The sequence below is a fragment of the Periophthalmus magnuspinnatus genome, chromosome 9, assembly GCF_009829125.3.
Source record: "Periophthalmus magnuspinnatus isolate fPerMag1 chromosome 9, fPerMag1.2.pri, whole genome shotgun sequence".
NCBI lineage: Eukaryota > Metazoa > Chordata > Actinopteri > Gobiiformes > Gobiidae > Periophthalmus > Periophthalmus magnuspinnatus.
In genome coordinates this window covers 4,084,107-4,098,219 of record NC_047134.1, presented here as the reverse complement: position 1 = coordinate 4,098,219, position 14,113 = coordinate 4,084,107, and the positions used below count along the sequence as shown (strand labels likewise).

The window sequence follows — 14,113 nt, the reverse complement described above, 5'->3', positions numbered from 1 at the left end:
GCTGTTTAATCTTGTTACGTAACTGGGTTGACTAATCTACATCTTTACGTCCAGATCTGTGTTACGGCTCTAATTTTGCTTTCTTAGACTTTATTATTAAAAAACTTGTAGGGAAGTATCTCTTATTTGTTTACATTTACGATGATACGAGTAATGATGTTTAAATAATGATATAAAAGGTAGAAATCATGGTTTTAAACAGATCACGTAGAGACGTCTGGGAGGCACGACTCTTACGTCACATCCGGTAACCCACTTTGGCCGCTGAGCAGACGTAGGAGCTGAGGAAAGTGAGCGGAGACGAGCCGTGACAAAAGACCGAGTGTGGCGTGTGCGGAGGGGGGGTGAGCTGAGCCTCCGCTGGCCTCGTTTATCCAGACGGCTGCGTAGGGCTCTGCGTGACTTGCGTGCGCGCGCGTGGGGAGAGAACGCGCGACCTCACTCACATACAGCATTTATTAAACCATGTATAATATGATATCAGTGGTAGAAAGAATACTGCTAATGTGTAATCATATAAAACTACTGTCATGGCTAACGTGTACTCAATAAATACAATAAATGTACTTCTGCACTTTAATCTTAATTTCATGATGATTATTTGTGATTATGTTTTGATTTGTGGTATTGTGAGTTGAATGTATTCTTTTTCTGTAAAGCACTTTGAATTACTTTGTCTACCAATTGTGCTATACAAACAAACTTGCTTGCCTAAGCACAAGTACTGCTTCAAAAATTGTACTTAAGTGAAAGTAAAAAGTATACATGAAAAACACTACTCAGTGTACTTGTTACTAGTTACTTTTGAACAGATTTTTAGCAAACAATTTAACAGTTTAAAGTTGAATGTAACAGTGTCAAACACCAGCCTGCATGTTCAATAGGTGGTGCTGTTCTATGAATTTGTTGGTGTAAAGAGGAGCAGAGACACAGGAGAGACAGACGAACTTTGGGACGATCAGGACTTGAGCTGAACTATCTACTCATATGATTTGAAATGTAACTCATTATTATTACATGGCTAGATTTATACTTAAGTACAAGAACAGACTTAAAAATCTACTCAAAAAGTACAATTACACAAGAAATCTCCTCAATTACAGTAATGTGAGTATTTGTAATCAGTTACTTCTCATCCCTGTATAGTAATATTATCTTTACATTTATTTTATTCCCATTGTATTCACTGTTTGAAGGGCTATTGTAATTTCAGAGTTGTGTCCAGGTTATTTTCTTCAACAATCCAACAGTTTATGGAAGATCACTTCTTTCTTTTTTTTTCTTTTTTTTTTTTTTTTTTTACAAACCACAAGAGAAAAAGCATGAGCAGTGTGAAACATTTTTATAAAAGTGTTTTGGTCACAAGTTCATCTGGAGTAAATCCTCCTTTTGTACAACTACAGTTTATCATAGCAGCTGTAACAGACATTATAATTGTAAAAAGCAGCTTCCAGTGTAGAACACATTTATAAATACAGGTTTTAAACACCTCTGAGGTAATTTATGGCACAAACAAATCATACACCAAATATTTAAATAAAATGTTAATCATGTGGCTATGAGTCTTATTCCACTTCCCAATAATTATCCTTTTTTAAATTAACTAAACAGACTTTTACAGTTTGCACGCAGATTTTGAGGACTTGTTTATAGTTTTTATGACAGGCCAAACTTGGATTTTAAAATATATTTAAAAAGTTATTTGTAGTTTACTTGCACCTATAAAAATAAATCACAGAGCAGTGATAAAGCTCATGTGAAGTTTTGGCTTTTTGATCACCAACAGGACCTGATCAAGATCTAAACCTGAACTGAACCAGAACTGAACCAGAACTGAACCAGGACTGAACCAGGACTGAAATATGCATAAAATATGCAGGACCTGATCAAGATCTAAACCTGAACTGAACCAGAACTGAACCAGAATTGAACCAGGACTGAACCAGGACTGAAATATGCATAAACCTGGGTCAGTTCCAGTTGGCTAGATACACTGCATCTTGAGTTCATTCTATTCTTGGTGTCTTTGGAGTGGGCTGTATAACTCTATGGTCTGTTTTGGAAATAAATAACTAAATTTACAATCCCAAACTGTTTAATCTCAGTTCAAGTATTGAGATAGAGAAGACCTTTGTGCCAGTTTTTGTTTCATGTGGATAAGCACAGTAATTACAGAGATATTAAGCATAAACCGGGTCAACACATCTGCATCTGATAGTTACAAAGGTTTACTCCACCTGAGGATTCACTGCTAACACATAACATATTCAAATCACCATGCTTCCTTTTACTGTTTTGAAAATGCTATATTCACCCAAAACAACGTACTAACATGTTTTATAACTTTCATTTTTGACGCTCTGAGTCCACCCTCCCTTCGATCTCCGCGCTAAGTCACTCCCCCTTCAGAGCGCTATCACAACACAATCAGCTGCATGCCACTAATGAAATTACTGCACATCACATCAGGTTTGTTAAGTTGCTGTGTACAGTTTTGTATCATGTTTTTTGTATATTTATGGAGAACTGTCAGGTGGGAGCATAGGTGGCGTAGGCTTGTGGGTGGAGCCTCGTACAGGATCTTACTGCTAACTGAAAGGAGGGTTCAAAAAGGGCCCGTGAGAGATCGCTAGATTAGTCAAACATGCATGGATGACATCTAAAACCTCTTCAGACATGTTTTTGATGAGGGGACATCATTATAACATGGGAGAAAGATTTTTTTAATGTATTTTGCAGAATTCCTTTCTTTAAAGAGTTTAAAGAGGGGGAGTTCTAAACTTTCACAAGTTTAAACCAGTTCAATTAGAGGCAGTAGATGTTCCCGTGGCTCCGCTCCCACAGTGAGATCCTTCCCCTCAGACTCAGCTCTTCCTTTAGCCTCAGACCAACCTCCTCAGACTGGACCAGGTCACAGTAGAGCCAGATCTGAGCCTGGTCCCGGACTATGTGAGCGTTACAGGAGGAGGGGAGGGCCGAGAGGGAGGGCCGAGAGAGGCAGCGCCATACCTGAGGAAAGAGAGAGAGGAGTGAGAGAGGCAGTGCAGTACTTGAGGAAAGAGAGAGAGAGGGGGTGGGTGTGAGAGAGAGCAGAGAGGGAATGTAGCACAACAAGGATCAACAACTACAATCACATTTTAAAGCTGCACTATGTAGCTTTTCTGGTAGAGGGTCCACCACCTGCTTGTCTCCATTGAAATGTTATTATTTTACATTTATTTTTATCTCTATGGTACAAATGAGCCTTGTTTTTCTAGAAATGCAGTGTATGAATGTGCCACACCACAAATGGAGTTCCCGAAAGAACAAAAACGTTCTTTGACTTGAATGATCCACAGTATATGGTTTTAAATGTATATATCTAGATGGAGACAAGCAGGTGTCAGATCTGTGGAGAGGCAAGCCTGCTCACAGTAATAATGAATGTTTTCCCCTGTCTTGGCAGAGCAATAACATCTTCAGTAAAAGAGCACAGGCTTCTGTTTAAAATTGTGAGTGACCTTCTCAGGTAGAAGTCATGACATTTGAGCCCACATAAACTTCATCTGTGAACCTCAGCGGAAAAGTCACAGATAAAGATCCACAAAAACACCAAACAGAGGAGCCATCTTATGTTTCTGTCTCCATCACTGCAGCATCATGGGAGATTTCACAAGGAAAAACATTCAACTGCAAGATCAGGGCAATCTGATCACAGTTTACCGTACACCAGCTAAGCTCAACACAATGACAGCTGGGTTCTAAACTGGAACAAAGGCGATTTGATCGGAAACACGCTCAGTGAAGGCTCCCAAAATCACAGACAAAACAAACAAAGCTGTTTTAGTGACGGATGATCACTCAACCACACAGGAGTAACTCTAGAGCCTCAGTAGAAAACATTTCCACATGTGGCATAGTTTTGTGTATTACTGACATTTACAGTTAGCCAAGATTAGCACACATGCTAATAATGTAATGACCACATTAAACATTTCTTAAGTCTAATGTTATGCTGGACAAACATGCACCAAAAATACAGTGCCACGACAGTGAGATACTTTTATTTGAGTTTTATTTCATGAAGCACCACAAATCCTGCAAACATGAGTTGAAGATTAACATTAGAAACTCAAACTGGACATGGAAGTTAAATATAGACGTAGCCAAGTGTAACAAACATATAAACAACCTGAACGTTAAAGCCCCTCCCCCTCACCTGTTAAATCCCTCCCTCTCACCTGTTAAAGCTCCTCCCCATCACCTCTTAAATCCCTCCCTCTCACCTGCTAAACCCCTCCCTCTCACCTGTTAAACCCCTCCCTCTCACTTGTTAAATCCCTCCCTCTCATCTGTTAAAGCCCCTCCCTCTGACATGTTAAAGCCCCTCCCTCTCACCTGCTAAAGTCCCTCCCTCTCATCTGTTAAAGCCCCTCCCTCTCACCTGTTAAAGCCCCTCCCTCTCACCTGCTAAAGTCCCTCCCTCTCATCTGTTAAAGCCCTCGCTCTCACCTGTTAAAGCTCCTCCCCCTCACCTGTTAAAGTCCCTCCCCCTCACTTGTTTAATGCCCTCCCTCTCACCTGTTAAAGCCCTCCCTCTCACCTGTTAAAGCTCCTCCCCTTCACTTGTTAAATCTCCTCCCCCTCACTTGTTAAATCTCCTCCCCATCACCTCTTAAATCCCTCCCTCTCATCTGTTAAAGCTCCTCCCCCTCACCTGTTAAATCCTTCCCTCTCACCTGTTAAAGCTCCTCCCTCTCAACTGTTAAAGCCCTCCCTCTCACCTGTTAAATCCCTCCCCCTCACCTGTTAAAGCCCCTCCCCCTCACCTGTTAAAGTACCTCCCCCTCACTTGTTTAATCCCCTCCCCCTCACTTGTTAAATCTCCTCCCCCTCACTTGTTAAATCCCTCCCTCTCACTTGTTAAAGCTCCTCCCCTTCACCTGTTAAAGCTCCTCCCCTTCACCTGTTAAAGTCCCTCCCCCTCACTTGTTTAATCCCCTCCCCCTCACTTGTTAAATCCTTCCCTCTCACCTGTTAAAGCTCCTCCCCCTCACCTGTTAAATCCTTCCCTCTCACCTGTTAAAGCTCCTCCCCTTCACCTGTTAAATCCCTCCCTCTCACCTGTTAAAACTCCTCCCCCTCACCTGATAAAGCACCTCCCTCTCACCTGTTAAAGCTCCTCCCCCTCACCTATTAAAGCTCCTCCCCCCTCACCTATTAAAGCTCCTCCCCCTCACCTGTTAAAGCTCCTCCCCCTCACCTGTTAAATCTCCTCCCCATCACCTCTTAAATCCCTCCCTCTCATCTGTTAAAGCTCCTCCCCATCACCTCTTAAATCCCTCCCTCTCATCTGTTAAAGCTCCTCCCCCTCACCTGTTAAATCCTTCCCTCTCACCTGTTAAAGCTCCTCCCCTTCACCTGCTAAAGCTCCTCCCCTTCACCTGCTAAAGTCCCTCCCTCTCACCTGTTAAAGCTCCTCCCCCTCACCTGTTAAACCCCTCCCTCTCACCTGTTAAAGCCCCTCCCTCTCAACTGTTAAAGCCCCTCCCTCTCAACTGTTAAAGCCCTCCCTCTCACCTGTTAAAGCCCCTCCCTCTCACCTGCTAAAGTCCCTCCCCCTCACCTGCTAAATCCCCTCCCTCTCACCTGTTAAAGTACCTCCCCCTCACTTGTTTAATCCCCTCCCCCTCACTTGTTAAATCTCCTCCCCCTCACTTGTTAAATCCCTCCCTCTCATCTGTTAAAGCTCCTCCCCCTCACCTGTTAAATCCTTCCCTCTCACCTGTTAAAGCTCCTCCCTCTCAACTGTTAAAGCCCTCCCTCTCACCTGTTAAATCCCTCCCCCTCACTTGTTTAATCCCCTCCCCCTCACTTGTTAAATCCTTCCCTCTCACCTGTTAAAGCTCCTCCCCTTCACCTGTTAAATCCCTCCCTCTCACCTGTTAAAGCTCCTCCCCATCACCTCTTAAATCCCTCCCTCTCATCTGTTAAAGCTCCTCCCCCTCACCTGTTAAATCCTTCCCTCTCACCTGTTAAAGCTCCTCCCCCTCACCTGTTAAACCCCTCCCTCTCACCTGTTAAAGCCCCTCCCTCTCAACTGTTAAAGCCCTCCCTCTCACCTGTTAAATCCCTCCCCCTCACCTGTTAAAGCCCCTCCCTCTCACCTGCTAAAGTCCCTCCCCCTCACCTGCTAAATCCCCTCCCTCTCACCTGTTAAAGTACCTCCCCCTCACTTGTTTAATCCCCTCCCCCTCACTTGTTAAATCTCCTCCCCCTCACTTGTTAAATCCCTCCCTCTCACTTGTTAAAGCTCCTCCCCTTCACCTGTTAAAGCTCCTCCCCTTCACCTGTTAAAGCTCCTCCCCTTCACCTGTTAAAGTCCCTCCCCCTCACTTGTTAAATCCTTCCCTCTCACCTGTTAAAGCTCTTCCCCCTCACCTGTTAAATCCTTCCCTCTCACCTGTTAAAGCTCCTCCCCTTCACCTGTTAAAGCTCCTCCCCTTCACCTGTTAAAGCTCCTCCCCTTCACCTGCTAAAGTCCCTCCCCCTCACCTGCTAAATCACTTGTTAAGTCCCTCCCTCTCACCTGTTAAAGCTCCTCCCCATCACCTCTTAAATCCCTCCCTCTCATCTGTTAAAGCTCCTCCCCCTCACCTGTTAAACCCCTCCCTCTCACCTGTTAAAGCCCCTCCCTCTCAACTGTTAAAGCCCTCCCTCTCACCTGTTAAATCCCTCCCCCTCACCTGTTAAAGCCCCTCCCTCTCACCTGCTAAAGTCCCTCCCCCTCACCTGCTAAATCCCCTCCCTCTCACCTGTTAAAGTACCTCCCCCTCACTTGTTTAATCCCCTCCCCCTCACTTGTTAAATCTCCTCCCCCTCACTTGTTAAATCCCTCCCTCTCACTTGTTAAAGCTCCTCCCCTTCACCTGTTAAAGCTCCTCCCCTTCACCTGTTAAAGCTCCTCCCCTTCACCTGTTAAAGTCCCTCCCCCTCACTTGTTTAATCCCCTCCCCCTCACTTGTTAAATCCTTCCCTCTCACCTGTTAAAGCTCTTCCCCCTCACCTGTTAAATCCTTCCCTCTCACCTGTTAAAGCTCCTCCCCTTCACCTGTTAAAGCTCCTCCCCTTCACCTGTTAAAGCTCCTCCCCTTCACCTGCTAAAGTCCCTCCCCCTCACCTGCTAAATCACTTGTTAAGTCCCTCCCTCTCACCTGTTAAAGCTCCTCCCCATCACCTCTTAAATCCCTCCCTCTCATCTGTTAAAGCTCCTCCCCCTCACCTGTTAAATCCTTCCCTCTCACCTGTTAAAACCCCTCCCTCTCACCTGTTAAATCCCCTCCCTCTCACTTGTTAAATCTCCTCCCCCTCACTTGTTAAATCTCCTCCCCCTCACTTGTTAAATCTCCTCCCCCTCACTTGTTAAATCTCCTCCCCCTCACTTGTTAAATCCCTCCCTCTCACCTGTTAAAGCCCCCCCTCTCATCTGTTAAAGCCCCTCCCCCTCACCTGTTAAATCCCTTACCCTCACCTGTTAAATCCTTCCCTCTCACCTGTTAAAGCTCCTCCCCCTCACCTGTTAAATCCTTCCCTCTCACCTCTTAAATCCCCCCTCTCATCTGTTAAAGCCCCTCCCTCTCACCTGCTAAAGTCCCTCCCCCTCACCTGCTAAATCCCCTCCCTATCACCTGTTAAAGCTCCTCCCCTTCACCTGTTAAAGCTCCTCCCCTTCACCTGTTAAAGTCCCTCCCCCTCACTTGTTTAATCCCCTCCCCCTCACTTGTTAAATCCTTCCCTCTCACCTGCTAAAGTCCCTACCCCTCACCTGTTAAAGCTCCTCCCCATCACCTCTTAAATCCCTCCCTCTCATCTGTTAAAGCCCCTCCCTCTCACCTGCTAAAGTCCCTCCCCCTCACCTGCTAAATCCCCTCCCTCTCACCTGTTAAAGTCCCTCCCCCTCACTTGTTTAATCCCCTCCCCCTCACTTGTTAAATCTCCTCCCCCTCACTTGTTAAATCCCTCCCTCTCACCTGTTAAAGCTCCTCCCCCCACTTGTTAAATCTCCTCCCCCTCACTTGTTAAATCCCTCCCTCTCACCTGTTAAAGCTCCTCCCCTTCACCTGCTAAAGTCCCTCCCTCTCACCTGTTAAAGCTCCTCCCCCTCACCTGTTAAATCCTTCCCTCTCACCTGTTAAAGCTCCTCCCCTTCACCTGTTAAAGCTCCTCCCCTTCACCTGCTAAAGTCCCTCCCCCTCACCTGCTAAATCACTTGTTAAGTCCCTCCCTCTCACCTGTTAAAGCTCCTCCCCTTCACCTGTTAAATCCCTCCCTCTCACTTGTTAAATCTCCTCCCCCTCACTTGTTAAATCTCCTCCCCCTCACTTGTTAAATCTCCTCCCCCTCACTTGTTAAATCTCCTCCCCCTCACTTGTTAAATCTCCTCCCTCTCACCTGTTAAAGCTCCTTCCTCTCATCTGTTAAAGCTCCTCCCCCTCACCTGTTAAAGTCCCTCCCCCTCTCGTGTTAAATCCCTCCCTCTCACCTGTTAAAGCCCTCCCTCTCATCTGTTAAAGCTCCTCCCCCTCACCTGTTAAATCCCTCCCCCTCTCGTGTTAAATCCCTCCCTCTCACCTGTTAAAGCCCTCCCTCTCATCTGTTAAAGCCCCTCCCCCTCACCTGTTAAATCCCCTCCCTCTCACCTGTTAAAGCCCCTCCCTCTCATCTGTGAAAGCCTCGCCCCCTCACCTGTAAAATCCCTCCCTCTCACCTGTTAAAGCCCCTCCCTCTCACCTGTTAAATCCCTTCCTCTCACCTGTTAAAGCCCTCCCTCTGACATGTTAAATCCCTCCCTCTCACCTGTTAAGCCCCTCCCTCTCATCTCTTAAAGACCATCCTTCTTACATGTTAAACCCCTTACCAGTTAAAGCCCCTCCCTCTCATCTGTGAAAGCCCTCCCCCTCACCTGTTAAAGCCCCTCCCTCTCACCTGTTAAAGCCCCTCATCTCACCTGTTCTATGTCTCTGCAGTTGTTTTTATCGATGACCCACTTGACCCTCTGCCTGGGATGGAGCCTCAGTTTGGACACAGTCTGCAGGAAGCGCCTGGACGAGGTCTGGACCCTGCACTTGACTTTGGTCTGGTCTTTAGTCCGATCTTTAGTCTGGACTCTGTGCCTAAACACAGTCCAGCAGCGTTTGGATGGAGAATCTGGTTTAGATCCTGATCCGGTCTGGACCTGTAGACCTGGGCCTGGGGGGGTCTCTGGGACAAAGGGACATTCACTCCTGATGACCTCATGTTCGTCCACTCGGGGACTGGTCTCTCCATTCTTCTGTGAAAGAACAGAATTTGTGATTTTTTTCTTTTTTTTTTTCAATGAAGATTCCATTCAGGAGGTTACATTTTAAACCCTTCTAGAAGCTGAAATCTGAACTTTAAACTAATTAAAGAATCACACAGGGAGGGCATCTGACACACAGAGACATTTCAGAACATGTTTGTAGAGGTCTAAGATACAGAATAAGCAGCTTTTACACAGAATAAGACCCTTTTTTCAGTTCAGTGGTCTTGTTTGTCTAAACTTTATTCCTTGGTTTACCCAGACTTACCATGAAGTTATCATGCCTCTGAGTTGGTCCAGTTTGGCAGCTGTTTAGATTCTCATTGGGGCTGGTCTGGTTTTGGTCCTGGGTCGATTCAATGTGGTTTGGATCCTGATTCGGTCCTGTTTTCTCCCTGGTCTCCTGTGTAGTCTGATTTAGATTCTCATTGGGTCCAGTCTGGTTTTGGTCCTGGATTGATGCAGTCTGGTTTAGATCCTGGGTTAGTCCAGTTTCCTCTCTCACCTCCTCTGTACTCGGGGCAGGAGCAGAGAGGATTTTGGGAGGATGTCTGGCCGGTCTCAGCGGCAGGTGTCTGTCTACGATGGAGGGAAACCAGGGACTGAATACCTGAAGGACAGAGAACATTTTATTTGAAGAGGGGGTATTATTAAAGAGGGAGTATTTTACTTCTATGGGGTATTAAAGAGGGAGTATTTTACTTCTACAGGATATTAAAGAGGAGGTATTTTACTTCTATGGGGTATTAAAGAGGAGGCAACTTACTGCTAATCTTAAGGACCGGGGGAGATCACTAGATTACTCAAACATGCATGGATGACATCTACACCTCTTCATGCATGTTTTTGATGAGGAAACAATGTTATAACATGGGAGAAAGCTCCTTTTTAAACAAGTCTGTCAATTCTATTTAACACATCATTCCAAGTCAGACAGCAGAATGGTGTGTTCCTCTCAGATGGAGCACAGCCAGTATTCTGTCTCATTCTCTGGTATTTTCATCAGAAATCTCCAAAAGTCAAATTTTCAATGTTTTTTTTTTTCCGGATCATTTCCATCAGTGACAATATCCATTCTCCCACTGTATTTATCCAACCACATCACAACATCTGGGAGGGCATCTGACACACCACAACATCTGCAGATTAGAGATTTGACCTGCCCCCATCTCAGTCTAACACTGGAGGGATATAGGAGGATGGGAGGGCATCTGACACAGAGGGATATGTTTACCTGAGGAGGGCGACAGGGGAATGGGGCCAGCAGTCTCTCAGTGGTCCCGATCAGAGAAGGCAGGTCCTGGTCCGGTCCAGATTTATAATGAAGAAACACATCCTCCATAGGCCCATCCCAAGACCAGGACTAAGACCAGGTCTGGACTAGGACTAGAACAGGACTGAAGCAGGACTACATGGACCGCATCTGCTTCTCCAGGACCAGACTGTGAGGAGAGAAGAAAAAGGTGAGTGAAAAGAGCAGGGGATTGGGATTGTCAATTAGACTTTACTGATACTTTGCAGTGACATCACGCTACAGGTGTTCTACATGTGACTCTATAGTGGAATGCTCAGCAGTTGTTCAATGTACACATTCGCAAACATTATCCCAAAAGTTTTAAAATCATCTGAAAGCTTAAGAAACAGCACATTTTCGGGAGCCTGTGATCAATCCGAGCCAATCCAATTGATTTTCAACAAAAATGTGAGAGTGACTAACTGAAAAACTGTTGGCTAATGCTAACGCTGGCTAGTGTGTGACTGGAATGTTATCTGTTATCTCTATATTTCAGTTAAGTCTGACCAGACTCCTGACTTGTTGTGTTCATCATGTTGATGACATCAGTTACAAAGTCTCAATACTAGTGTGGATAATCAATTTGGAACATTTGAGTGTAAACCTGGTTTGTCCAGTGAAACCAAAACTAAAACAGGTCTACACTCTGGGTCAAAATGACTGAAATCAGGGCCAGTTCAATTCTACTTTTATTAAGAACAGAGTATCTGGTTCATAGTTTATCCACAACAACTGACATTTCAGGACAAAATATTACATCTTTGAATGGTGAAAAGTCCTCATAATGTCACCCAACATGAAGCTCAAAGTCATAAATACAAGAAGAACAAGTTTTATGAATGTTTAACAGATATTTCAAAAAATTTGACCTGGCAAAATCAATGTCTTGATTGACATTTTTTATAGGAAGGGCTGTAAAAACCGAACCCCCAAAACAATATGCATAATTGCTTGTAAAAATGCTGATTATTGTTCAAATATAAAGTGTTTTTGAGCAGGCCAGATCGTTTTTTTATTGTTTGCTTGCATAAAAGTTGCTCAAAAGTGCATTTGTTTTTATATTTTTCTACTTAAACTGGTATTACACACTTATTTGACGCATCAAAGGACAAAAAAGGAACTATGGAAATAAGGAAATAAGACAGAGATAGGAAAATTAATAGGAAAATAAATAAAATAGGAATAATGAATAAATAAATAATAGGAAATATGTAAAATATAGGTAGTTGTGTAAAAAAGGGCTAAAGTACATGCTGACGCCTCCTTTAACATGATTTTTATGGCTAAAAAAAAAAAAAAAAAGAAAAAAGTCTAGGCGAGCTATACTGGTCTATAACGTGCTCAGTTCTTAAAGGGTTTAACGAATGCAGATGTAATACGCAAAATTCATTTGGGCTGAACAGCTTCGAAATCAACAGCCACATCAGAAAAGGATGACATCAGAAAAGGATGATCGTTTTAAAAGTGATATTTTAACAACATCAAACGTAAATATGATCTGAAGCAAACAGCTGCTACGATCCAGAGCCATTTATGAGAGAAGATGAACAGATTTATCCCTGAAACAGCAGCTAGCCTCGGGTTTGTTTTTAGCTTCCTTGCTAACAGAAGGTAACAGGTTAACGTTAGCTCACAACAAAAACAGAGGGAAAATTTGTTTTATCTAAAATCTAAAAGAACCCGTATCGACCCGAGGGTAAACGGATTAGATAAGTATTAAGAAAAGAGTTTTCACTTTACCCGGAGCCGGCTTCTGATGGAAATGTTAAACTGAACCAAACACAAACATTAGGAACATTAGAGACATTAGAGGGGCTCTGTCTCCATGGAAACAGCGCCGCGTAGTGGTGTGGCGTGTGGTGACACTGCACCTGGAGGCCGCGGGTTCAAATCTCTGACGTGAGAAATGGAGCACGCCTGAAAATATTTAGTCATTATTTTTAAGATGCTATTGTAATTCTAATAATAATGTCTGCGTGTCCAAAAGATTCAAAGGTTTAAAATGTAGAGCCCGGTTGTGTGAGAGAAGGTGACACAAGAAACAACATCAGAAAAAGGTTAGAGGTCAGAGAAATAGAGAACAGTCTATAGAAGGCTTTGCAAGAATAATTAAAACGTGTTTCAAAACTGAAGAATATTGTATATGGAGTAAAACTGCAAAACATCCAGTCTCCAGCAGAGGGCAGCACTGAAACATTGTCGTGCGTCACATGGATCACAGGTCAGCACCAGGAGCAGCACGTCTGAATCTGCTTAAATCAGAAGCAGAATGAGCCTCACATGAATCTCTCACTTGGGTTGCCAGTTTCAATGCTGAAATCCAGTTGTTTCAAACCTAAAATGACTCTCTCAGATCTGAACGGTCACTGCCTAAACCCCAGCACCTGCAGACAATCATGACTTGGTGCTGATGCAGCCTCTGCAGCTCGGTGAGTGAATCTGGAGGTTCTTTCACATGAGGTCTGCCCATTAACTCAGAATGAGACACACTGTACTTGTCTCTATCTGCAGGTCAAGCCTCTGGACATAGGGTCAGGTGGGACTATATTAACTTTTAAAACTGTAAGAGGCAGGAGACATACAGTTCCTTTAAGTGAGATAAATATATTTGTAGCAATAATTTGCCACAGGCTAAGTTACAGGTCAGGTCTGTGGAGAGGTGACCCCACTCACAGCAAGAATGCATGTTTTTTAAGGTATAAAAACATTTGTAATTGAATAAAAGCAAGACAGAAGTTTAATGTCACATTGTGGAACATTCCAGGCAAAGCAGTGACATCTCCATGGGGACAAGCAGGTGACAGATCCTCACTAGAAAGCTAACAGAGCACACCGTTAAAGAGCTCTCAGACGTTAAAGAGCTCTCAGACTTATTCTATACTGGTAGGACAGGTAATCAAATCTAATCACAAAAGACACAAGGAGCACATCACAAACAATCAATGTGTCAGATGCCCTCCCTGTACAAACATGTTTTGAAATATGCTTCTTTATCAGCTCAGATTTCAGCCTTTTTGTCCATTTTTCTGGATGTGTTTAAAACTTTGAACAGAATTCTATTATTAAAACAAAAATCACAACACTTAAAGATACATGTTCCATCCTTGGTCAGATTTAGACAGCGTGGTCTACTTTGGACTCAACTTGAGAAAATGAGGTGTTTTTGAGGTGACAAAAGTTTTTTTAGTCAAACCAAAAGCAGAGGGTTGATGTGAGGAGGCCAAACAGGACGCAGCCTCAGGTCTGTCATTATGTCAAAGAGTTGAGTCTAAAGCGCTTCAGATCTCTCACTGAAACATGTTCAGCCAGACAGGAAGCCTCAAATACTGTACTGCACATTTAACAGAAGTACATTTACCCAGCTGTCTATTTGCCCTCTACATTTGACCCATCCTTCAATATCTGTGGGTTAGTGGTCGATGATAGTAACAAAAATGTTTACTGCATCCTTTTTTTCTATTATTTAAAAATTCTGACAATATTTTCAACAATTTATCAGG

At 43.9% G+C, this 14,113-nt stretch overlaps 1 protein-coding gene across 2 annotated transcripts; it reads right to left on the bottom strand.

The window, feature by feature from the left end:
- Positions 1-1,325: 1,325 nt before the first annotated feature.
- Positions 1,326-12,438, bottom strand: zgc:101664 (uncharacterized protein LOC450064 homolog). 2 transcript variants are annotated; one of them, XM_033973210.2, is made up of 5 exons: positions 12,354-12,438; positions 10,554-10,761; positions 9,588-9,929; positions 8,987-9,310; positions 1,326-3,009 (listed from the first exon to the last, which is right to left on the bottom strand). In XM_033973210.2, exons 2-5 carry the CDS (start codon positions 10,659-10,661, stop codon positions 2,806-2,808), a joined length of 978 nt encoding a protein of 325 aa, XP_033829101.1. In that variant the 5' UTR covers positions 10,662-10,761; positions 12,354-12,438; the 3' UTR covers positions 1,326-2,805. The 2 variants fall into 2 exon arrangements, with proteins under 2 accessions (XP_033829101.1, XP_055080117.1); XM_055224142.1 differs by having other exon boundaries at positions 1,341-3,009; positions 8,987-9,307; positions 12,354-12,374.
- Between the last annotated feature and the right edge of the window lie 1,675 nt (positions 12,439-14,113).